The 24,391-nt window shown below is 43.8% G+C and overlaps 1 protein-coding gene across 3 annotated transcripts in view; it reads left to right on the top strand.

Annotated features, from left to right (window-relative positions):
• The first annotated feature begins 260 nt into the window (after positions 1 to 260).
• LOC132378913 (tolloid-like protein 2) overlaps positions 261 to 24,391 on the top strand; it is a 94,466-nt gene continuing 70,335 nt past the window's right edge. For 2 of the 3 annotated variants that reach the window (XM_059946225.1, XM_059946222.1), the window contains exon 1: positions 261 to 493. In XM_059946225.1, the coding sequence (XP_059802208.1) occupies positions 379 to 493 (115 nt within the window). In that variant the 5' untranslated portion in view covers positions 261 to 378. Of the gene's footprint in view, positions 494 to 24,134; positions 24,254 to 24,391 lie in introns of those variants that run through there. The other variant, XM_059946224.1, reaches the window with a different exon arrangement.

Below are 24,391 nucleotides of genomic sequence, written 5' to 3'. Positions count from 1 at the left end.
ATTTCCTACTTTGTGTACAAGAAATGAGCACGGATCTGAGAATAAACCCTATTTTTAAAACATTTTTTCTGACCGTTCCCAGTTTTATTCCCTTTTCCTCGGACCTTCAGTTCGTCTCTCTTTCACCCAGGTGCAGATCGTTCTTGTGTTAATCTTTCTGAATGCTTGTTGGTGGAAGCGTGCTCGCGTCCCGGCGGCGCACGGTCCGACTCCGCTCCCTTGTCCCGGTTCAGCCGGAGCCCGGGAGCGCAGCGTGCGCTGATTGGTGGGGCTGTGATTGACAGGGGCGGCAGCTCGCCTCGCAGTTCTCGGGCCGCGTCCTGACCGGGACCGTCTGCCAGAGCGCAGCCCCGCCTGGGTCCCGCACACTCCACCGCCATGAACCCCTGCCGCCTGCTCGTCACCCACCTGCTGCTGCTGCCGCCGTGGAGCCGCGGGCTCGCCGCCGGAGCCTCGGCGGAGTCCGCCGATTACGCGGACCCCTGCAAGGCGGGTGAGTGCTGGAGCTGGGGCGGGTGCAGGCTTGGTCCTCGTCGAGAGATAAAACTCGCGGGCAAGGAGCTGGGAAAGTTTGGGAACCTCCCTGTGGTCAGTGGTCGCTCTGTGTCTGCGCTGGCGGGGTCTCGGTGCTCGCAGTGAGGGTCTGACGGAGACCCGGCATCCCGGCCCCTCGCAACACGGTGCGAGCGTTTTACCGAATGAATGGGTTACGGTTCCAGTGCAGCTGTCTGTATTTGCTCTCTGGGTGTACGAGCATCATTGTGTCCACCACTGTGGCTCATTTCTTTTGTCATGTTTGTTGGTTCGACTTTTGCTATTTGCTCAGATTTGTTTCAAAACTTTAAATGAATCCAGGTAGGGAGTGAAATTCCGATAGGGAACACCCACCATTCTCTGTGAGTTTCAAACGATGTACAGGAGGAACTCGGGTGCTGCTAACCCGCTGAGTTCCTCCGGCAGATTGTAGCTTCAGAATCCCTTGCCGGAAAGTGATTAGGCGAAAGAACCTGGTGTTCAAGTTAGCATCTTGGATTGAGGAAAGGTGAGCTAGGAGAGGACCGGGGGTGGGAATGGGGGAAAGTAAGTTAGGAGGAAAAGCTTGCCAATAAAGCTATGACCGACTAGTCAGGGTCAAGTAACTAATTTAAAGGGCAGGATGTTCCAGTAAGGGTGAAAGGCAAAATCGGCCGGTTTAGAAGCCAGAACCTTTTTCCCCAGGGTAGAAGTGACAAACACTGGAGAGTACAACTTTAAGCTGAGAGGGAAAAAGTTTCCAGGAGGTGTGTGGGACAAGCAGCTTACACAGAACCCTGCCAACCTTTCACAGAGGAACGGTGGGTACTTGGAACACCCTGCCAACCTTTCACAGAGGAACGGTGGGTACTTGGAACACCCTGCCAAGGTGGCAGCAGATCAGATAGTGGCATTCAGGAGGCCTTTAGCTGGACCGATGAATGTCCAGTGGATGGATGGGTATCGATCAGGTGAATAGTTGAATTTGACATTGTGTTTGCTGAGAAATCATGGGCTAAAGGGTGTGTTCCCAGGCTGTACTTTTTGTGTTCTACAGCAAAACGAGGGAACCTAGGGTGATTCAGGTTTGATCAAGAAAAATAATGAAGTATATCACAAGTACAAACAGTTGGAATCCAGGAAGTCTCTTAAGAAGCAGCGTAGACGAGGATATACAAACCAGAGGAGGGTAAAGGGAGGCCATTAAATATCCTGGTAAGATAAAGAGGATCCCAGGGTATTAAAGTATAGACTAGGCTGCTGGGTTACAGAATGACCTAACTATAGAAGTCGAACTCTACTCAAAATTCACCCCTACATTTGAAATGCATTTTTCAAGATGATAAGGTGTTTTGTGGTATTCATTAATGACTGGAGACATTGTATAGTTTCATTGTGTGTAAATATCCCATAATATAAATGAGTTGCTGAAAGTGTATGTCGGTGATATGAAATGGGTAACTGTAGAAAACAGATGTTTCCGATTTGTCAAAAAAAAACTTTCCTTATGGGTGCTTTGTCAGGAATGGAACATTTGTGTAACCCTGGGACTAACTGTTTATCAGGAACAAGAGCCAAGTGTGGAAAGGATATGTTTCTTAGGGAAGAGAGGTGTAGTCTGTGTTTGGAGCTAGAGGATATAGGCAAGGTCATAACTGTGGACTCTTAACTGTATTCACCAAGGAGAGGGATATGAAAGGTGGTAGGTTCAGGGAGGGCTACTTGGGTGATCTGGGACAAGTCAGTTTAAAGGAGGAGGAGAAGCTATTAAATAATGAAAGGGTGGTGTTGGTTTATTATTATAACATGTACCAAGCTACAGTGAAAATCTAATCTTGTTACTGTTCATATAGATCAGCTCATTACACGGAGCATTTAGCTAGCATAAGGTAAAACCAATAGCAGTGCAGAATGAAGTGCAAAGCTACAGAAAAAGTGTGGAGGCAGGTTGTGAGGCCAGGAGTCCATTTTATTGTACAAGATGTCTGTTCGAGGATCTGATAGCAGCTGAATAGGAGCTGTCCTTGAACCTGATGGCATGTGCTTTTCTACCCAATGGGAGAGTGGAGACTAGGCTGGGACTTTGTGCTTACTGTTTCAGTGAGGCAGCAATAAGAAAAGACAGAGTTCACAGAGCGGACACTGGTTCTCTGATGCTGAGCTCTGTCCACAACTCTGCAGTTTCTTGTGGTCGCATGCAGCTGTACCAAACTCTATTTCATCCAATCAGAATACTTTCTATGGTGCATTGATAAAAATTGGTAAAAGTTAAGAGGACAGGGAAAACTTTATCCTCTGAGGAAGTAGAGGCATTGGTGAGCTTTCTTAGAAGAATTAAGAATTAGGAATTTGAAGCTCTTAACCTCAACATCATTGACATAGACAGGAGCAAGTGCACCAGCCTCCTTTCTGAAGTTAATCGTGACATAGAGCATTGAACTTGAATAAGCTGTTTCGTTGACATTGAGAGAAGTGTTATGACACCATGCACTAAACTCTCTATCTCCTGCATGTAATCGACTCATTGTAATTTGAGATGCAGCCCACTACAGTGGTATCATCTGGAATTGCGTAGATGGAGTTGGGGCAGAGCCTGGCCAGGCAGACACAAATGTACAAGGAGTGGAGTCAAGGCAGAGAACAGTCTAGGGCAGGGGTCAGCAACCTTTACCACTGAAAGAGCCACTTGGACCTGTTTCCCACAGAAAAGAAAACACTGGGAGCCGCAAAACCTGTTTGACATTTAAAATGAAATAACACTGCATACAACGTTTTGTTTTGCCTTTATGCTATGTATAAACAAACTATAATGTGTTGCATTTATGAAATTGATGAACTCCTGCAGAGAAAACGAAATTACATTTCTGCATGCAACAAAAACATTTTGAACTCCGAAAAAAAGACGTTGGGTTGAAGGTTACTTTTAAGTAAAATACTCAACGTCTATTTGAGTCCTTCTTGTATTTATGAAAAACGCCAAACTTAAATTTGCCGCCAGCAGCAAACCAAAAATAACGTCAGCCAGCTGTCAACCTGAAAAATAAAAGGACTATTTCACTGAACAATGAAAACATATGAATATACAAAATAATAGGCAATTAAAATATTTATCATACTTGTTCAGGTTGACTCACACCTGACAATGCAGTCGTATTCAGTAGGGATGGATCGATGCTTAGGGGAGTGACCGGGAAGGATGTGTTTTTTTTCCTCTCTGAACTCACAGAAGCGTTTCCCAAACGATGTTTGCATTGCGATGATTGCAGAATGTAAATACTCCGAATTTATCATGTCGTGACATTGTTTGAACTCTCTCAAATTGGGGAAGTGAGACAATGTGCCTTTCTGTAAATCTCTGGCAAGCAACGTCAACTTGCGCTCGAATGCCAAAACATCCTCCAACATGTGCAGGGCTGTACGTCCTTTCCCCTGAAGAGCTGTGTTCGGCGTGTTCAGGTGCGCTGTCATGTCTACCATGAAGTGTAGCTTTTCCAGCCACTCTGGCTGTTCCAGCTCAGGAAAGGTGAGCCCTTTGCTGCCCAGGAAAGTTTTCACTTCTTCCAGACACGCGACAAAGCGTTTCAGCACCTCCCCTCTGGACAGCCAGCGATAAAAACACGTTGTAGCGGTTGCTACACGCAGTCAGTAAACTGCAGTCAAAGATAGCTTTATTCGAACTAAACAGCCTTGCTTTTAAGCCTCCCTCAACCCGCCCCCCATGGGCGCGGATGCTGCAAAAGACACGTACTCACAAACCCCCGTAGGCTATCTCCCTTAGCCTGAACGCTGGTTAACTGTGAGCCGGTTCGGATGTGTCAGGAAATGGGTCGCCACAACATCTTATTTAGATTGTATCTTATTTAGATTGTATTATTTAGAATCTTCAAATTTAGATTTACATTTCAAAAACTAACAAACTAACATAAAATACATTTTAATTAAATACTGACCATGTAGCGGTGTGCTACACGCAGCGCTAAAATTACGACACGGAGTCGGTAACTGCAGTCGAAGGAAAAAACTTTATTCGAAATCTTCAGCCTCACTTTTAAGCCTCTGTCAACCGGCCCCCCATGGCGCAGAGGCTCCAAAGCTCTGTGCTCGCAAACCCCCGTAGGCTATCTAATTGTGAGTCGGTTCGGATGTGCCAGGAAAAGGGTCGCCACAACCAATTATTTCCCAAAGCAACAGGGAGCCGCAGCACAGACGTAAAAGAGCCACATGTGGCTCCGGAGCCGCGGGTTGCCGACCCCCGGTCTAGGGGAACACCAGTGTTTAGAGTAATTGTGGAAGTTTTGCTTCCTATCCTTACTGATTGCAGTTCGTTGGTCAGGAAGTCAAGGATCCAGTTACAGAGGGAGGCATTGATTTCCGGGGTCCAGAGTTTGGTATAATAGTAGTGAAGGCAGAACTGTAGTCAGTGAATCTAGTTTGATGTCTAGATGCTCGAGATATGAGTGTAAGGCCAGTCAGATGCATCTGCCACATCCCTGTTTCAGTGGTCGGCAAATTGCAGTGGGTCGAGGTTGTTTGGAAACCCTAACCCTCACCCTCCCATGCATGTGTGGCTGTGCTCCTGGCTAGTTTCGCTCTCACCTAGCCTGCCCTGTCCGCTCCACCCGATCAGCTGTGGGGTTGGGAGCCCTTGGGCAGAGCAGAGACATGTCTGCTTTCCCCCATTCAGAATCCTGTCCCACTCAAAATAATATGGCCTCATAAAGATTGCAAAGATTCCAGGAGATGCTTATTTTTACCTCCGCCACTCCATAAACAACTGCTCCAGTCAAAGTGACTAGTGTTGATCAGTCAAGCAAAAGAGATGGGTGAGATGGGTTCTCTGGGCTCATGTAGCATCAGTCTATTCAGTCGGGTGGCAAGATTCTGAGGAAAGAGATTGTGATGTAATTACTTTTAAAATTCGGCGGTGCAATTTCGAACCATGTACAGATTACAGAAGAGGTGCTGCTTTCTGTCTTGAGGTAAATGAGGATGGATAAATCTCCAGCCCTGATAAGGTGTTCCCTCAAATCTTGTGGGACGCTAGTGCCGAATTGGCAGGAGCCCTTGCAGTGGTTTTTAAAACATCTTCAGGGGATGATTCGAGGATAGTTAATTTTGTTCTGTTGTTCAAGGAAGGCTCTAAGAATAAGACGGGAAATTAAAGGCTGGTAGTGGGTATATTATTTGTAGCTATTCTAAGGACTGGATGTATAAGTATTTGGATAGACAGGGAATGATTAGGGATAGACCAGCATGCTGAACTAATCTTAGTTTTTTCAGGAAGTTACCAGGAACATTAATGAAGGAAAGTCAGCGGATGTTGTCTACATGGACTTTAGCAAGGCCTTTGACAAGGTCTCACTTGGGAAGTTGATCAAGTAAATTCAGTCACTTGTCATTCAGGATGAGGTAAATTGGATTTCAGATAGGCTTCATGGGATAAGCCAGAGAGTGGTTGTAGATAGTTGCCTCTCTGGCTGGAGGCTAATGACTAATGGTGTGTCACAGGGGTCAGTGCTGAGTCTGTTGTTGTTCGTCATCTGTATCAACAATCTGCATGATAATGTGGGGAAAATGGATCAACAAATTTTTGGATGAAACCAAGATAGTGGTGTAGTGAACAGCGAGCAAGGAGATCAAAGCTTGCAGGATCAAAACCAGCTGGAAAAATGGGCAGAAAAATGCCAAATGGAATTTAAAGCAGACATGTGTGAGCATTTGCACTTTGGGAGGTCAAACCAGAGTAGGGCTTAGTGTTAATAGTAGGGTACGGAAGAGTGCAGTAGAACAGAGGGATCTGGGAATACAGATCCTTGAAAGTGTGTCACAGGTAGATGGGGTTGTAAAGAGAACTTTTGATACATTGGCCTTCATTAATCAAGGTACTGAGTACGTATAGGAGTTGGAATGTTATGTTGAAGTTGTATAGGACATTGGTGAGGCCTAATTTGGAGTATTGTGTGCAGTTCAAGAAACCAACCTACAGGAAATGTGTCAAGATTGAAAGAATGCAGAGAAATTTTACAAGGATTTTGCTGGGACTTGAGGAGCTGAATTATAGGGAAAGGTTGGATAGGTTAGGACTTTATTCCCTGGAGTGAAGGAAAATGAGGGGTGATTTGATAGAGGTATATAGAATTATGGGGGGGTGTGGATAGGGTAAATTTGAACAAGCATTTTCCCCTGAGTTTGGGTGAGACTAGAACTGGAGGTCGTGTGTTAACAGTGAAGGGTGAAATGTTTAAGGGATAAATGAGGGGGAACTTCTTTGCACAGAGGGTGGTGAGAATGTGGAAGAAGCTGCAAGTGATGGGTGTGCACTTGACTTCAACTTTTAAGAGCAAATTGGATAAGTGGGTGGATGGGAGAGGTCTGCAGAGATGTGGTCCAGGTGCAGGTTGATGGGACCAGGCTAAATAACAGTTCAGCATGGACTAGATGGGCCAAGGGTCTGTTTCTGTGCTGTAGTGTTCTATGACTATAATTCCTTGTTGAATGGGGAGGGTGAAATCTGCTGGTTGGGCATTGGAGGGTGGGGTTTGTGAAGCTGTGGAGAATGCCCCTGTGGAAGGATTGGGTACAAGTGTTGTGAGTGAAGGGTTGGAGAAACATGACCCTTACTGAAGACCTTCAGGATTCCATACAATTGCTTCCTTGGACAGTTTCCACCTTGCTACTTAGTTCTGCAGAAATTAAATTAGATTTGTTCAACACAACATTATTTCACAAATTCATTAAGCTTTCTTATTCCGCATAGCATTACTTAAATGCTCATGACTTCCTCTAGTTATTTATGTGAATAACATACAATAATTTCTAGCTAAAGTATGTGATTTTTGATCTGAAAGGTGTGACAGCCAGTGGCCAGAAATTAAAGGAATAATATGGAATGTGTAAAACAAACATTCTTAAAAGTGCAACCACGAGGGAGAAGAACTGATTTGTGTGTGGCTGACAGGGGCAAGTAAATTGTTTTAAATCCAAATATTTAATACAAGTTGCTACAAGTAACAATAGCCCGAGGATTGGAAGCATCTTAGAACCCAACAAAGGAGCATTAAGAAATTGATAAAGTAAAGGAAGAGTCAATTGGTAAGAAACAAAAACAGATTTGGAGAAGGAAACTTTGCAGAGAGCAAAGAAATAGCAGAGGAATTAAACGGCTACTCCATGTCTCTTCAGGTTAAGTTCAGAAATATCTGTCTGCCAGAAAAAATGAGGAATAAAACAATCTTAGTGTTTGGGCAATATCCTCCCACATTTCCCTTCCTTATTACATGTACATCGCTCCCTTTGGTACTGCACCCCCCTTCTTCCCTTTCTTCCATGATCCTCTCCGATCACATTTCCCCCTCTCCAGCCCTTCATCTCTTTCACCAATCAACTTCCCAGCTCTTCACCCCTCCCCCTGCCCCAGTTCACCTATCACCTTGTCCTTATTCCTCCTCTTCCCCCTCCACCTTTCTCCTCTGACTTCTCCTCTTCCTTTCTCATCCCTCACGTTGTGAAATGGATGTAAGAAATAAAGATACTAATTCTAAAATGAAATTAGCATTTAAATGTATTGGAGAGGTTGGTGAACTGAAAGCCAGTCACTCTAAGGACCCAGTGACTTGAAGGAGACGGTGGATACTGTGTTTATCTTCTTAATAGGGCTTGGCTCTGTAGATTGTGGAATGGTTTCTGTAGTTGAGTGGACAAGTGTGCTGATACAAAACTAGACAGGGTTCTGAATACAGAGGAGAAGACTAGGAGGCTTCAAAAAGCTGTGAAACAACACACACACAACGCTGGAGGAGATCAGCATCTATGGAAAGAGTAATAAGTCAACATTTCAGGCTGACACTTCATCAGGATGAGAAAGGAAGAAGTTGTTAGAGTAAGAAAGTGGAGGAGGGAAGAGGAGGAAGAAGGACAAGGTGATAGGTGAACTGGGGCAGGGGGAGGGGTGAAGAGCTGGGAAGTTGATTGGTGAAAGAAATGAAGGGCTGGAGAGGGGGAAATGTGATCGGAGAGGACCGAGGTCATGGAAGAAAGAGGAGAGGGAGCAACACCAAAGGGAGGTGATTGCCATGTAAGGAGATGAGCTGAGAGAGGGAAACATGAATGAGGAATGATGAAGAGGGGTCACTTATTGGAAGTTGGAGAAATTGATGTTCATGCCATCAGATTGGAGGCTACACAGACGGAATATAAGGTGTTGCTCCAACCTGAGTATGCCCACATCAGGGCAGTAGAGGAGGACATGTCAGAATGGGAAGTAGAATTGAGATGGATGGCCACTGGTAGATCCCATTTTTTCTGACAGACAGAGCATAGGTGTTTGGCAAAGCCATCTCCTAATCCACATTGGGATATACAGGAGGCCACACTGTACAGTTGGATATAGTAGATGACACCCAACTGATTCTCAGGTGAAGTGTTGTCTCACCTGGGTAGACTGGGGACCTAAATGGTTGTGAGGGAGGAGGTGTAGGAGCAGGTGTGGCACTTGTTCTACTTGCAAGGCTAAGTACCAGGAACGAGATCAGTGGGGAGGGATGAATGGACAAGGGAATCGTGTAGGGAGCAATCCCTGCACAAAGTGGGGGGGGGGGGTGGGTTGGGGTGGGAGTGGGATCCCGTCGGAGATGGTAGAAGTTACGGAGAATTATGTGCTGGATACAAAGGGTGGTTAGTGAGGATAAGAGGAGCCCTATCCCTGGTGTGAGGGCAGATGCACACAAAATGGAACGGATGTGTGTGAAGGCAGCTTTGATAGTGGAGGAAGGGAGGCCCCTTTCTTTGAAGAGGGAGGACTTCTCAGTAGCTCTGGGATGAAAAGTCTCGTCCTGAGAACAGATGATGTGGAGATGAAGGAACTGAGAGAAAGGGATGGCATCTTTATAAGTGACATGATGGGGAGAGGTACTGTATAGTCCAGATAGCTGTGAGAGTCAGTAGGTTTATAAAAGATATCAATAGATAGACTGTTTCTAGAGATGGAGGCAGAAGGATCAACAAAGGGGAGGGAGGAAATGGACCAAGTAAATTTTAGGGCAGGGTGGAGGTTGGAGACAAAGTTGATGAAATCAGTGAGCTCAACATGGGTGCAGGAAGCAGCACCAATGCAGTCATCGTTGTAGTGTAAGGAGATTTGGGGAGCGATGCTGGTGTTAGCTTGGAACATGGGGTGTTCCATGTAGCTGAGGAAAAGGGATGTGGACAGGGTGAGTGAGTGATGGGCAGCTTCATGGCAAAGGAGTAAAAGGTTATCATACACTTTGGTATTCAAAACAGAACAGAGTATTTTTTAAATGATAAGAAACTGGGACATCTGCGTTACCCGAGCACAAGTTGCTGAAAGACAATCTGCGGGTTTCAACAAATAATTGTGAGACAAATGGTGCGTTAGCCTTTTTAGAGGATTTGTTTAAAGTGGTATTGTGTAGTGCCTTGGAGAGTCTGTACCAGACCATAATGTGAGTCTAACTACATACAAAGAATATACTTGGCATTGAGGGGTGCACTGAAGGTTAGCCAGAGTGGTTCAAGGATTGATACGTTTGCTAGATGAGGTGAGATTGTATGAACTAGGCCTACATTCTATAACGTTTAGTAGAATGAGAAATAATACTGAAATCTACAAAAATCTTTGCAGCCTTTCGAGAGGGAGCAGAGGTTTGCGAGAATGCTGCCTGGATGAGAGAGCTTATCTTATGAGGATAGTTTGAGCGAGCCAGAGCTTTTCTCTTTGGAGCAAAGGAGAATGAGAGATGTCATGATAAAGGTGTATAAGATGATAAGAGGTATAGAATGAACAGCCAGAGACATTTTCCTAGAGCAGAAATGGCTAATACATGGCGGCATAATTTTAAGATAACTGATGGAAAATATAGTTGGGGGGGTGGGTAATGTCAGAGGTAGGTTTTTTCATACAGAGTGGTGGGTGTGCAGGTCATGCTGCCAGGGGTGATATTAGAGGCCTGTACATTAGGGACATTTAAGGGATAGGCACATGGATGATAGAAAAATTAGGTTAAAAGTTTAGGTGAAGAGGTTGGCATAACATTGTGGGCCGAAAGTATTGTACTGTACTGTTCTATGTTCTGCACTCAGTTGCCACTTTATTAGGTACACCTGCTTGTTAATGCAAATATCTAATCAGTAAATCATATGACAGCAACTCAATGCAGAAAAGCATGCAGGCATGGTCAGGAAGTTCATTTGTTCAGAATAAGGAAGAAAAGTGATCCAAGTGACCTTGACCACGGAATGATTGTTGGTGCCAGGTGGGGTGGATTGAGTATCTCAGAATCTGCTGATCTCCTGGGATTTTTATGTACAACAGTCTCTACAATTTACAGAGAATGTTGCAAACACAAAAGAAACATCCAGTGAACTGTAGTTCTGGGGGTGAAAATGTCTTGTTAATGAGGGAGGTCAGAGAATGACCAGATTGATTCAAGCTGCAGGAAGACGACCGTAAAGGCTGATTTATACTTCCGCGTCAAATGAACGCTGTAGGTACGGCGTAGCTACATAACCTACTCTGTACCCTACTCCCTACCCTTATGCCATAGCATAACGCGCACCTCTCCAAAAATGTAACTACGCGTCACGGCGACGCAGACAGCAACAACAGTGATTGGTCGGCTTGGTAGCATCACATTTCCTCCTGTCTATAGGCATACTGTGCATACACTGATGCGAAATAAATGGTTGGAGACAATGAACCAAATCTTCAAATCTGCCTGCTGACATTTGAAATGCATTTCTTCGTCCATGTCCCTGTGGCCAGACAAGCACAGAAAATTCACCCTCCTTCTGCCTCAGTCCGTTCAATGGTCGTACATACACACCATCTCCGACGTCTCTTCTCTTTCCTGTGTTGCAGTAGTTTCAATAAAAGTAACCCTTATTCAACATTTATTAGTTCCAACTCAGTCACCATTGTTTGAAGTACACGAAGAAACTCTACACAGCGGCATAGAAACCCCAGTGCCAACTGGCGTTTTGGCGGTGAATTGCAGAGCAACAAAAACACACCAACGCACAGGTATAAACGCTCACAACAGCGCAAGCCACTTACGAAGGCTGTGGCTTAGGCTGCTACGCAGAAGTATAAATCAGCCTTAACTCAGATAACCACATGTTACAACAGTGGTGTGCTGAAGAATGTATAACATATTGAACCTTGAAGTGAATGGGCTACAGCAGCAGAAGATTGTACTGAGTTTGACTCCTGTACCTAATAAAGTGGTCAGTGAGTGTGGAGGAGGAGGTGTTACCCTTGGTTGAAACCTCGGAACTGCAGAAGAACTCATCCAATTCAGTAGCATCTGTGGATTGAGAAACCAGTCAATATTCTTGGTCAACAGCTCTGCCTCAGAACTCGGGTGGACGATGGGAGTGAAGTGGTTAAAGTTTTCAATGCAGAGCTGCCAGACGAAAGACCCTGTGGAGATGGGTTAAAACAGATCAGATAAGGAACATGAACACTGACCCTTAGAAAGGCATTCAAAAGTAAAGTAGTGAGTAGTGACTATCAGCATAATAATGAGAACCAATACAAAAGCATTTTACCTGGCGCTGGAGAATTCAGTGTTTATTCCTGGAGGCTACAAAGTGACTAGACTGATTGTTCCTTCATTTTATGTTGGGCCTCACTGGGGAGGCTGGGAAGGCCACAGAAATATTGGAAAATTAAAGGCATCTCCCTAGAGATGGTCTGAGAATAAAGTACTGTGAAGAGAATCCTCCTCTTTAGGGAATTTTATATTGTTTACCACAGAGGACTATGGAGCATCAGTAATCACTTTCGTTTGAAAGCTGTAGAGAAATATCTGGATGTCAGTAGAATGGGAGGACCATCAGGGTGATGCAAATGTAGATCTTTGACTCCTACAGCATGGCAACAAACCCTCCATCCTATTTAGTCTGAGCTGAACCATTACTCTACCCTGTCCCATCAACCTGCACTTGAGCCATAGCTTTCCATACCCCTCCTGTCCATCCAAATTTCCCTAAAGTGTTGAAATTGAACCAGTATCCAACACTTCCACTGGTAGCTCATTCCCAAATGTTCACGACCCTTTGAGTGATGAAGTCCCCCTTCATGTTCCTCTTACACATTTCATCTTTCACCCTTAACCCATGGCTTCCAGTTCTAGTCTCACCCATCCTCAGCGGGAAAACGCCTGCTTGCATTTACCCTATCACCTGTAACTTTGATGAATAGCAGAGTGGACTTGGGCAAAATGGACAACCAATTCCCAGGTTCTTGTTCTAAACAGGCATTTCCTAATCAGGAACAGGTTAAAGGATACAGCTGAGGTATCTACGATGTACTTCACATTCCCTTGGGGTGATAACAAAGAGCACCACAGGACTTATTATTCTTTGGCTCTTTTATATTTTTCGGCATATTATTTGCTTTAATGTCAGTGAATTCTAGTCTTTGATATATTATTCATTTCTTTGAATGCTATATTTTCTCCACTTTTAGTAAGAAACCTGAACAAAAGTGGTTCATAGCATCAGTAAAAGATGGACCATCACATTTGGACCATACATGTGAGCTCTCTGGAAGAGCTGTTGTGTGTTTGGCCTTTTCAAGTCTTTTGCACCTACTCCTAGAAAGTTCTCGGGTACCTGTCCCAATTCTGTTTTATAACTGTGGCCTCCATTTTTTGAACTTGTTTGCTGTTTTCTTATTTTAATTTGCATCCCTATTGAGCTGAGCTCTAAGGCATGTTTACCCTTTCTCAGTTTAAACAGTTAAGTAGAAACAGAAATGCTGGAAATACTCAATAGGTTAGGCTGCATCTGGGGTAGGAGAAACAGATGAAGTTTCTGGTGAAAGGCTCATCAGAACTGGGAAGATAAAATAAACGTAAAGCTCAGAGATGGTAGAGGAGGGGATGTCTGATGAGAGTAAAACTAGAACGACCGTGAGAATAAACTGAACAGGTTTTACAGTCAATATGTGAATGAGAGCAGTTTGAGAGTGAGAACAAGCCCTGGGAGACCCATTGTTACAGCTTGCTCTTGCTCTGTAAATATTTCTTCTGCCCTATTTTTCCCTCTAGTTCAGTCTTTTCCCACTTTACCTATGATTCTTTTGATGCCTTCTGCCACTTTACCCATTTCTAGTCCTCTTGTCCCAACAGACTCATCCTCACCATGGACCTACATTCTCTTTACACCTCATTCCCACATCAGGATGGTCTGAGGGACCTCTGCTTCCTCCTGTAGAGTGTTCCGACTGGTTCTCTACCACCAAGCATGGCTGAACTTGTTCTGATATTGAACAACTTCTTCAACTCTACTCACTACCTTCACATCAAAGGTGTAGCTGTGGCTTTCATGAGGGTTCAACTCACATCGGTCATTTTGTGCAAAGCGTGGAACAGTCTTTGATTCAATCCTGCCCATGCCCACTCCTTCAGCTTCCTCTTAAGAACATTGATGACAACATTGGTGTTGCTTCCTGCATTCCTAAGGAACTCAATGACTTAATCACATTCACAACCAATTTTCACCCTGTCCTCATCTTCACACGATCAACCTCTGACTCTTACCTTCATTCTCAGTGCCTGGTCTCTATCTCAAGGACAGGCTAACCACTTATCATCCATTTATGACTGACTCTCACAGCTATCTTAACTTCTATCCACCCTGCTCCCTGTTAGGATTCCATTACATTCTCCCAGTTCCTCCATTGAATTTGCTGCGATGATGAGCCAACCTATACAGGTGCCTGTGAATTGTCTTCTTCCCTTCTACCATTGTTAATGAAGACCCTGGCTGTATCTCATTCCCTTCTCACAGCCTGGCTCTACCCTCTCTCTTCAGGAACTAAACAAGTATACAATTCCTCTGCTTTACCTTCCATCTAATCTCTCCTCCCCCACATTCACGGATTATTATCTTGAATTTCTGCCACTTTCTAAGAGATTCCACCATTAGACACATCTTTTCCTCTCCTCCCCTTTCGACATTTCACAAGAACCAGTTCCTTCACAACTCCCTGATCGACCCTTCTGCTCCTGTTTCCCTCCTTATGGCATGCTCTCTTGCCTCTGCAGGCAATGCAACACTTGGCCTTCCACTCCCCCCCCCCCCCACCTTCCTGCCACTTGTGTTTCCATTCTGACAAATCAGTCTGTGACTTCTGCCCTGTTACAGTGAGGCTAACACCAACTTTAGGAACAGCACCTCATCTTCCAATTAGTCCTGTTGCAATGTCTTTGCAATTAAGATGGGCATATAATTTATTTTGACCGGCTGGTGGCGTAGTGGCATCAGCACTGGACTTCAGGGCGAGAGGTCCCAAGTTCAAATCCAGCCGGCTCCCTTGCACGCTCTCCATCCGTCCCTGGGCTGAGTGTCAAGCTAGCGACTCGACCTCGTAAAAAAAAAACCTGGAGAGGGATGGGCTCTGCCAGGTTTCAGATGCCCAAGACACGCCGTATGATGAGCAATCACCAAAAAGATTGGTGATTGTCACGATAATCTTGTCGTGACAGTGCCCCGACGACTCCACCATGAGTTAAGGACACGCACGCACAGACTATTTATTACATCTGAGCTGACTTTCTGAGAAATCCTGTCCTCTCAACACTGACATTCCCCATTCTTCTTTTGAATAATTCTATCTCCTCAATTTTCCTTTCAAAGACTATAACATCAGCTTCCTCCATCTTACATCTTATCTGCCATGATGATGTTCTCTCACTAGAACCACCAACACTGCAGTAGGATGTGGTATGATGCAGGAGAATGTGTAGGAGTTGTGTCCCTGCACATCCCCTGCTTTTTCCTGTTGGTTCAGGTGACATGGTGTAAGAAGCCTTGCCAGGTTGTTGCACTGCACTTTGTATTTAGCCCATAATGTACAGCATCAAAATCAACACTGTATCAGAATAAGTAAATAAAATCCATTCATACTGACAGATGAATGGCAATGAATATCAAACACTCTTTAATAGATCAGGAAATCTAGAACCTGTGCTTGGCTTTCTATTTTGTTCCTTGAGACAGAATCATACAGCACAGAAATGGGACCACTGCGTAATACCTACAGTGCCTATAAAAAGTATTCACCCCCCCCCCCTTGGAAATTTCCATGTTTTGTTGTGTTAGAGTATTGGAACATAGTGGATTTAATTTGCCACCTTTTGACACTGATCGGCAATGAAAGACTTAAGCATCAAAGTGAAAAAGGTCTCTACAAAGTAATCTAAATTAATTACAAATATAAAACACAAAATAATGGATTACGTAAGTATTCACCACTTCAAGTCAGTATTTAGTAGAAGAACCTTTGGCAGCAATTATAGCCTTGAGTCTGTGTGTATTTGTCTCTATCAGCTTTGCACATCAGGACACTGCAATTTTTCCCCATTCTTTACAAACGCTCTCTCAGATTTCATGGGTTTCATGAATGAACAGTCCTTTTCAATTTCTCAATTTCCCAAGTTCTCAATTGGATTGAGGTCTGGACTCTGACCTGGCCACTCCAGGACATGAACTTTGTTGTAAAGCCGTTCCTGTGTAGCTTTGGCTTTATTCTTGGGATCATTGTCTTGCTGGAAAACAAATCTTCTCCCAAGTCGCATTTCTCTTGCAGACTGCATCAGATTTTCCTTCAGGATTTCCCTGAATTTTGCTGCATTCATTTTACCCTCTACCTTCACAAGCCTTCCAGGGCCTGCTGCAGAGAAGCATACACACAGCATGATGCAGCCACCACCGTGCTTCACGGTAGGGATGGTGAGTTTTTGATGTTGTGTGGTGTTTGGCTTAGGTCAAGCGTAGCATTTAGTCTGATGACCAAAAAGCTCAATTTTGGTTTTATCAGACCATAGAACCTTCTTTCAGCTGACTTCAGAGTCTCCCACTTGTTTCTGGCAAACTCTAGCCCAGGTTTAATGTGAGATTTTCCCAACAACGTCTTTCTCTCTGCCACACTTCTGTAAAGCTGCGACTGTTGAAGCTCTCGGGCAACAGTTGTATGCACAATCTCTTCCATCTCAGACACTGAAGCTTATAACTCCTCCAGAGTTGTCATAGGTCTCTTGGTGGCCTCCCTCACTAGTCCCCTTCTTGCACGGTCACCCAGTTGAGGATGGCCTGATCTCAGCAGATTTACAGCTGTGACATATTCTTTCCATTTCTTGATGATTGACTTAACTCCAATGGATATTCCATGACTTGGATATTTTCTTGTATCCATCTCCATTTGCTTTTTAATAACCTTTACGCTGAGCTGTGTGAAGTGTTTTTTTGTCTTCATGGTGTAGTTTTTGCCAAGATATCGACTCACCAACAGTTGGACTGTCCAGATACAGTTGGTATTTTTACTACAATCAATTAAAACACCTTGACTATATGCAGGTGATCTCCATGTAACTAATTACGTGACTTCTAAAACCAGTTGGCTGCACCAGTGATGATTTGGTGTGTCATATTAAAGGGGTGAATATTTATGCAATCAATTATTTTGTGTAATATTTGTAATTAATTTAGATCATTTTGTAGAGATCTGTTTTCATTTTGACACAAGAGTTTTTCTGTTGATCAGTGGCAAAAATGCCAAACTAAATCCACTGTGATTCAATGTTGTAAAACAATAAAACATGAAAACTTCCAAATGAGGTGAATACTTTTTATAGGCACTGCATTTCCAAATGTTCTCATTAGTACGGTATCTCTCTGCACCTTTCCTATCCAAGTATCTGTCCTAACACCTTTTCAATACTGCTATTGTAAAACCTTTTAAACATTGCAATTGTGTCTGCCTCTACCACTTCCTCCAGCTTGTTCCACATAACCACCACCCTACCCTGTATCTGGAAAAACATAACCCCGCAGGTCTTTAAATTACTCCCCTCCCACCTTACACCTGCACCATCTAGTCCAGACTCTGCTGCCCTGGGCAAGAGATTTTAACCATCTGTGTAATGTTAGTTGCTACTTGTCTGACACATTCAGCTCAACGAGGAAAATACACATTTGGAATCAAACTCAAACTTATTATCAAAGTACGTGTGTATTACCATTTACTCCCTTGAGATTCATTTTCTTGCGGTCACTAACAGGAAAATGAAGAAATAGATTAGAATTTATGAGGAAAAAAAACTGTTAAGAAACGAAGAGTGTCAAACAGCAAATGTGCAAAAGAAGACAAATTGTGCCACTAAAATACAGAGAATATGAGCTGTAAAGTGTCCTTGAAATTGAGTCTGTAGATTGTAGAATGAGTTCAAGATTCAAGATCATTTAATGTCATTTCTTGTACACAAGTGTAAGGAGAATGAAATCGTTGTTACTTTGGATTTGGTACAGCATAAAAAAAACACAAAAGGTAAAGAACAAAATAATAATAAACAAAAAATGCACAAGTACAGTTCACTGGTCCCAATTAATATCAGACAATGTGTACAATATACAACCCGACATTCTTACTCTCTACAGACGTCCTCGAAGAAGAGCACCAAAGAATGACTGACAGAAAAAACACGCAAGCAACATCAACTCTTCCCCTCCCCCACTTATTCTGGCAGAAAGCACCAGCACTCCCACCAACCACCATGCAAACAACAGCAAAGCCCCAAAGAGAGACCGTGGCCCTACTGTCCATCCCAAAAGTTCGACATCCCTCAAGCTCTCCCTCACTAATCACTCCTTCCACGGCGAGAGGGGAGACAAGCAGGCGCTGTTACGATGTTGCAATCTGTAGCGCCACTTTTATTTTGAGTGCCCGTGACTTGAGAATCAGCAGCAAGCTCTCACTCACCATCAAAAGAGAGAGGGTGTTCACCCAAGTGCAGAGGCCTGCGATAGCCACACTCACTGTCTCGATGTTCCGGCTCACCTTGGTGCTTCAGTTCACAACACCGGCAAGAAATTGGGTCAACAGGACCACAATCCGAAGGTGCCCATTTTCCAGGCCACTCCTGGAGATATTGAAATGCAGCAGATCAGGGGAGCTCCAAGAATGGGAACGTGCCACCAAGCAGAACCACAGTTTGAGTGTAATTGTAGATCTCGGACTTCAACAGGACCCAGCCACCTTGAAAAGGAAAATAGAGACATTAGAAGAAGACTGGTTTAAACTGCTCCACTGATGGGCTAGGACAAGGGTCGGCAACCCGCGGCTCCAGAGCCGCATGCGGCTCTTTGATCTCTGTGCTGCGGCGCCCCGTAGTTTGTTAGTTTTTGAAATGTAATTCGAAATTTGAAGATTATGGTGATCTTGTACAATCTAAAAACGTTGTGGAGACCCCATTTCCTGGCACATCCGAACCGGCTCACAATTAGCCACCGTTCCGGCTAAGGGAGATAGCCAAGGGGGTTTGTGAGTACGTGTCTTTTGGAGCATCCGCGCCCACGGGGACGGGTTGAGGGAGGCTTTAAATCAAAGCTGTTTAGTTCGAATAAAGTTACCTTTGACTGCAGTGTCTTTATTTTAGCGCTGCATGTAGCGCTACACCGCTACGACGTGTTTTTTTATTGCTATTAATATACATCACCACTGCCAATGCCTGACACCCGCCAGTGCGTGCTTTCTTTTAATTCTTCGATCCAAGGTAGGCTACCTATGGAGTAACCTTCAACCCAATGTCTTTTTTTCGGAGTTCAAAATGTTTTTGTTGCATGCAGAAATGTAATTTTGTTTTCTCTGCAGGAGTTCATCAATTTCATAAATGCAACACATTATAGTTTGTTTATACATAGCATAAAGGCAAAAAAAAAACCGTTGTATGCAGTGTTATTTCATTTTAAATGTCAAACGGGTTTTGTGGCTCCCAGTGTTTATGGGTCCATATTGGCTCTTTCAGTGGTAAAGGTTGCCGACCCCTGGGCTAGGAGAAGTCACCCTCTGGTGTCTCCTTTAGCCCTGCCTCCAACTTTACCAGCTGTCTACCTGTTTTGCAAATTGATCTTACTTGCTAATGGTATTTTGTGGCCCCATTGTGCCCTCTTAATTTCTTAAGTTCTCTTTACTCATTCTACATTCCTTAGTGGTTATTCTTGCCATCTGCTTTTGTTCCCTGATCAAACCTTCAATATCCTATATCATCCAAAGTCCCTTAATCTTGTTGTCATTCACCCTGACAGAAACATGCTGGCCCTAAACTCTTACTAATTCTCTGTTAAAGGCTCCCACTTGTCAGATGTTGTTTTACCCACAGGCATCTGCTTGCAATCTGTTTCCCTAGGCCCTACTGAAATCAGCCTTTCCTCAATTCAGGATCTCAATTTTAAGACCAACCTTAACCCTTTCCATAAATACCTTGAAACTTACAGAATTCACTTTTCCCAATGTCTTCCCCTACCGACACTTTCCAAAACTTGCTCGATTTCATTTCTGAAGGTGAGGTCAAGTACTGCCCTGTCTCTTGTAAGACTCTGTACATCTCATCTCAAAAAGCTTTCTTGGATGCACACAACAAATTTCGCCCCATCTGAGTCCCTTGCTCTAATCAGTACTGTGAACATTAAAATCCCTCAACTTGACTCAATTGCTCCTATATCTTTCAGTGATTAGCTTACATATGTTCCACTCTCTAATCCCTGTTGACTATTTAGAAGCCCACTGTGTAACCCCAGCAATATTATCATCTCTTGTTTGTTCCTATATTCTACCAATAGGGTCTCCATGGCTGATCCATTGAGGATATTCTCTTCAAGTACCTCTGTGATGTTCTAATTAGCTCAGATGTCTCCTGTTCTCCCACTATCTCAGATTTCTAATCCCACTCCATTATTTTGCAATTTTTCTATCATTTATTGTTTATATATTTATTTTCCAATTCAATACCAGAATAGATAGGCACATGGATGTAAGAAAATGGAGGGTTATGGGCTGCGTAGGAGGAATGGGTTAGATTGATCATGCAGTCGGTCTGCATGGTTGACATAGCGTCATGAGCTGAAGGACCATAAGGCATAGAGCAGAATTAGGCCATTCAGCCCATTGAGTCTGCTCCACCATTTCGTCGTGGCTGATTTATTATCCTTTTCAACCTCATTTGCCTGCCTTCTTCCATAACCTTTCATCAAGAAATTAACAACCTCTGTTTTAAATATACTCAGTGACTTGACCTACACAGCCACTCAATGCAATGAATTCCACAGATTTACTATCCTCTGATTAAAGAAATTCCTCTTCATCTTTGTTCTAAATGGACGTCCCTCTATTCTGAGGCTGTATCCTCTGGTGTGCAGCTCATCCACTACAAGAAACATCCAACTTACATCCACACTATTCCAAACATTTCAATAATTGATAAATTTCAACGATTCCCTCTTCATTCTTGTAAACTCAAGCGAGAGCCATCAAATGCTCCTCAGACGTTAACCCTTTCATTTCTCATGAACTTCCTCTGCACCCTCTCTAGTGCCAGCATATCTTTTAGATAAGGGGCCCAAAACTGCTCACAATACTCCCATGTGTGGCCTGACCAATGTCTTAAAAAGTCTCAGCATTACATCCTTGCTCTTATACTCCAGTCCTCTTGAAATGATGCTAACATTGCATTTGCATTCCTTATCACTGACTCAGCCTACAAGTGAACCTTTAAGGAATCCTGCAAAAGGACTAGCAAGTCCCTTTGCTCCTCTGATTTTTGAATTTTCTCCCCATTTAGAAAATAATTTATGCCTTTGTTCCTGGTACCAAAGTGCTTGATCATACACTTCCTACAGTATATTCCATCTGCCACTTCTTTGCCCACTCTCCTAATCTGTCTAAGTCCTTCTGCAGACACCCTACTTCCACAACGCTGCTATTAACCGAAGGGTCAGTTGACCCAGGTGTGGAACCCCTGATCTAAATCTTTCCTATTGATCTATTTACCCAAATGTCTTTTAAATGTTGTTATTGTACCACTTCTGGCAAATCATTCCATAAATGCACCACACTGTCAGTGTGAAGAAGTTGTTCCTTTCTAAGGCTGTCCCCTCTCACCTTATACCTATGCCTTCTCGATTGTAGTCCCCCTTCTCTGGGGAAACTAGACGATGTGCCTTCCCCTCATGGTTTTGAATACACCCATTCCTAGGAATGAAGTCCGAGCAGACCCAGCCTCTGCTGATAATCCGGTCTCCTGAGCCCTGGTAGCATCATCATTAAGTCACTTGTATTGGTAGCGTCATTGAAGTTGTCCCTACAATGAATTTGGTTGGGTTATTAAGGAAAGCAGAGGTATGGTAAACTTGTGTTAGAAGGCACTGGAAAAGGATTGGAGAATGGAGATAAAATAGAATGTATTCTGAATTTGGTAAGTTGTGTCCTCAGCCTTGGCTTATGCTACACCTTGGCCAGAAGAAGGGAGCAATAAATTATGTAAGTGGAGGAGGAAGTTATTTTTTATTATTTTTTCAAAATGCAAGTACAAGTGGCAAGGCCAGCTTTTATTTCCCATATCTTGTTGCACCTGAGAGAAAGTGTCTTAATTAGAACTTTAATTCCGACATGTCAGTCCACGGCCTTGTGCCAAGAAGAGGCCACCCTTAGGGTGGAGGAGCTACACTTTATATTCCATCTGGGTTGCCTCCAGTTGGATGGCATTTCTCTTTCCGGTTTAAAAAAAACATTCCCTACCCCTCACCTCTTCTACTATTCTCCATTCTGGCCCCTTACCTCTTCTCACCTGACTATCACTTTCCCCTGGGTCCCCTCGTTCTTCCCTTCCTCCTAATGTTCACTCTCTTCCACCCACCTGGCTTCATCTATCTCCTTCCAGCTAGTCTCCTTCCCCTCCTTCCACCTTTTTATTCTGGTGTCTTCACCCTTCCTTTCCGGTCCTGAGGAAGGGTCTTGGCCTGAAACGTTAACTGTGTGTTCATTTCCAAAGATGCCGCTGAGTTCCTGTAGCATTTTGTGTGCACTGCTTTGGATTTCCAGCATCTGAAGACTTCCTCGTGTTTAAGGTGTCATTGAACGCTTTCCTGAGTGACTGCTGTCCCTCTGGTGAAGTGCTATTGGGTATGCAGCTCTAGAGTTTAAACCCTGCCACAGTATATTTCCAAGTCAAGAGGGTGTGTGGCTTGAAGGGAGCTTGCTGGTGTCGTACCTTCACGTGTTTGGGATGTTGTGATGAAGTAGCTAAAGCCAGTAACTGCATGCGCTCTGGGTGGTTTACACTGAAGCTACCGTGATTGAGGGAGCGAACATTCAGGTTGGTGGATTACGTGGGCATCTCTTGAGTTTTCTGAGCGATGTGTAACCATGGCGATGTAAGCAGGGTGATGGAATATCTCCACTTGCTTCCCCAAGATAGTGGCGAGTATTCAGACACACTGCTGGCATCAGTTGTAGATGATGTTGTGGAAAGTTTAGAGGTGTCTCACTTTCCATGGGAAGCTGATAGATAAACAAAATGATGTTTGAGTCACTGGGTATGCTGACCACTTGTTAAACAAAGTGTCTTTTGAAATTAGAGCAATCTGTCCATGGATGAAAGGACTCTTCTCCCCGTGCATACAATGCACAGCATGGCTGACGAAGCACACAGACACCAACTTCATATTTTTGTGTGTGACACAAGGGAAGAGCCAAGATGTGATTGGAATGAAGAGGGTTCAATCTGTTGTTGTACAGAACCCACCAGGAGCAGGTAGATTTACTGAGGGAGGAACTCCAAATCTGCCACCTTCCATACTCCTGACTTGTATTATCCTCTGACTGGTTATAGTTGGTCAGGACCACTGTCTCATCCAGCAATTCTCCCCCACCCCCACCAATGCAAACGTTGCTGAAGTCCACGTGGACAGTCCAAACAGTGAACACTGCTTAAGTAATAATTCATGCCTATCATGATGGTGGGTGGTGGAATAAGTGACCATTGTGGGAGTTCGGGCAGAGATGAACATTCAATAAGAAATAAGCTGAGGCAGGCAGGATGTTGGGTGATGTGACTGATTGAGTATAGTGTAGAGATGCAGTTGGCAGCCTCAAAGAGGACAGCAAGGCCGTGACCAGTCTAATTTGGCATTGGAAGTTGCCCAGGGGATGTATAGAATTTGAGCCTGGGTAACCGAGTCTGAAAAAGATTTTCATTGTTGCCACTATAAAAAATGAAAGGCAAACTACATTGTAGGTGGTCTTGATGCCTCTCTCTCTCACTTTGAAATGTTTTAAGTTTCATTGTGTGTCAGTTTTTGCTGCTAGCTGGACTTTGAACTGTCCTTTGGACTGTGTGCTGTAATTTGCATTATAAACACGAGACTCTGCAGATGCTGACACACAAAAAATACTGGAAGAACTCAGCAGGTCAGGCAGCATCTATGAAGATGAATAAATATCAGCTGTTTATTCATTTCCTTTGTATTATAACATTTAATAGTTGAATATCTCTTTGGATCCAGTCTCTATCCTGAAACATTCATAAGTTACAGAGACTTCAGACGTTTTTGAAATCTAATTGCCAAACGTACATTAGCTTTGAATCAGGCCAAGTCATTCCTCATTACTCATTTATAAAAATGGGCTCCAAGCCAGTATTTTGTAATTTCATGCTGGCTGTGAGGGATGTTTTGAGTTGAGTGTGGTTTGATCTGAAGCCATTTCTTGTAATAAATCCCATAAACCACCAGGCTTGTCATATGCAGACTACTATCTGCCCACAGCTTTGAGGACAATGCCTCCAGGGGTGATGGAATTGGCGTTCAGTTCAAATGCACAGACATCCCCTCCTCAGTTCATCTGAGAGAAAGTTCAGCTCCAATACAGGAGATCCATTTACAGGTTAGTTAACCAAGCTCTCATTCTCTTGCCTGGTCTTCACAGCTGAAACTTCAAAGGACACAATCCTCCATTAAAGCCACATAGTGCTGGATCCCATGAGGTCTACGATTGAGGGGGAAAAGCAAGATTGCATCACAC

This window comes from Hypanus sabinus, chromosome 21, assembly GCF_030144855.1.
Source record: "Hypanus sabinus isolate sHypSab1 chromosome 21, sHypSab1.hap1, whole genome shotgun sequence".
Classification (NCBI taxonomy): domain Eukaryota; kingdom Metazoa; phylum Chordata; class Chondrichthyes; order Myliobatiformes; family Dasyatidae; genus Hypanus; species Hypanus sabinus.
Note: the sequence above shows the minus strand (reverse complement) of the source record. Positions and strands in the feature narration are given on the sequence as shown.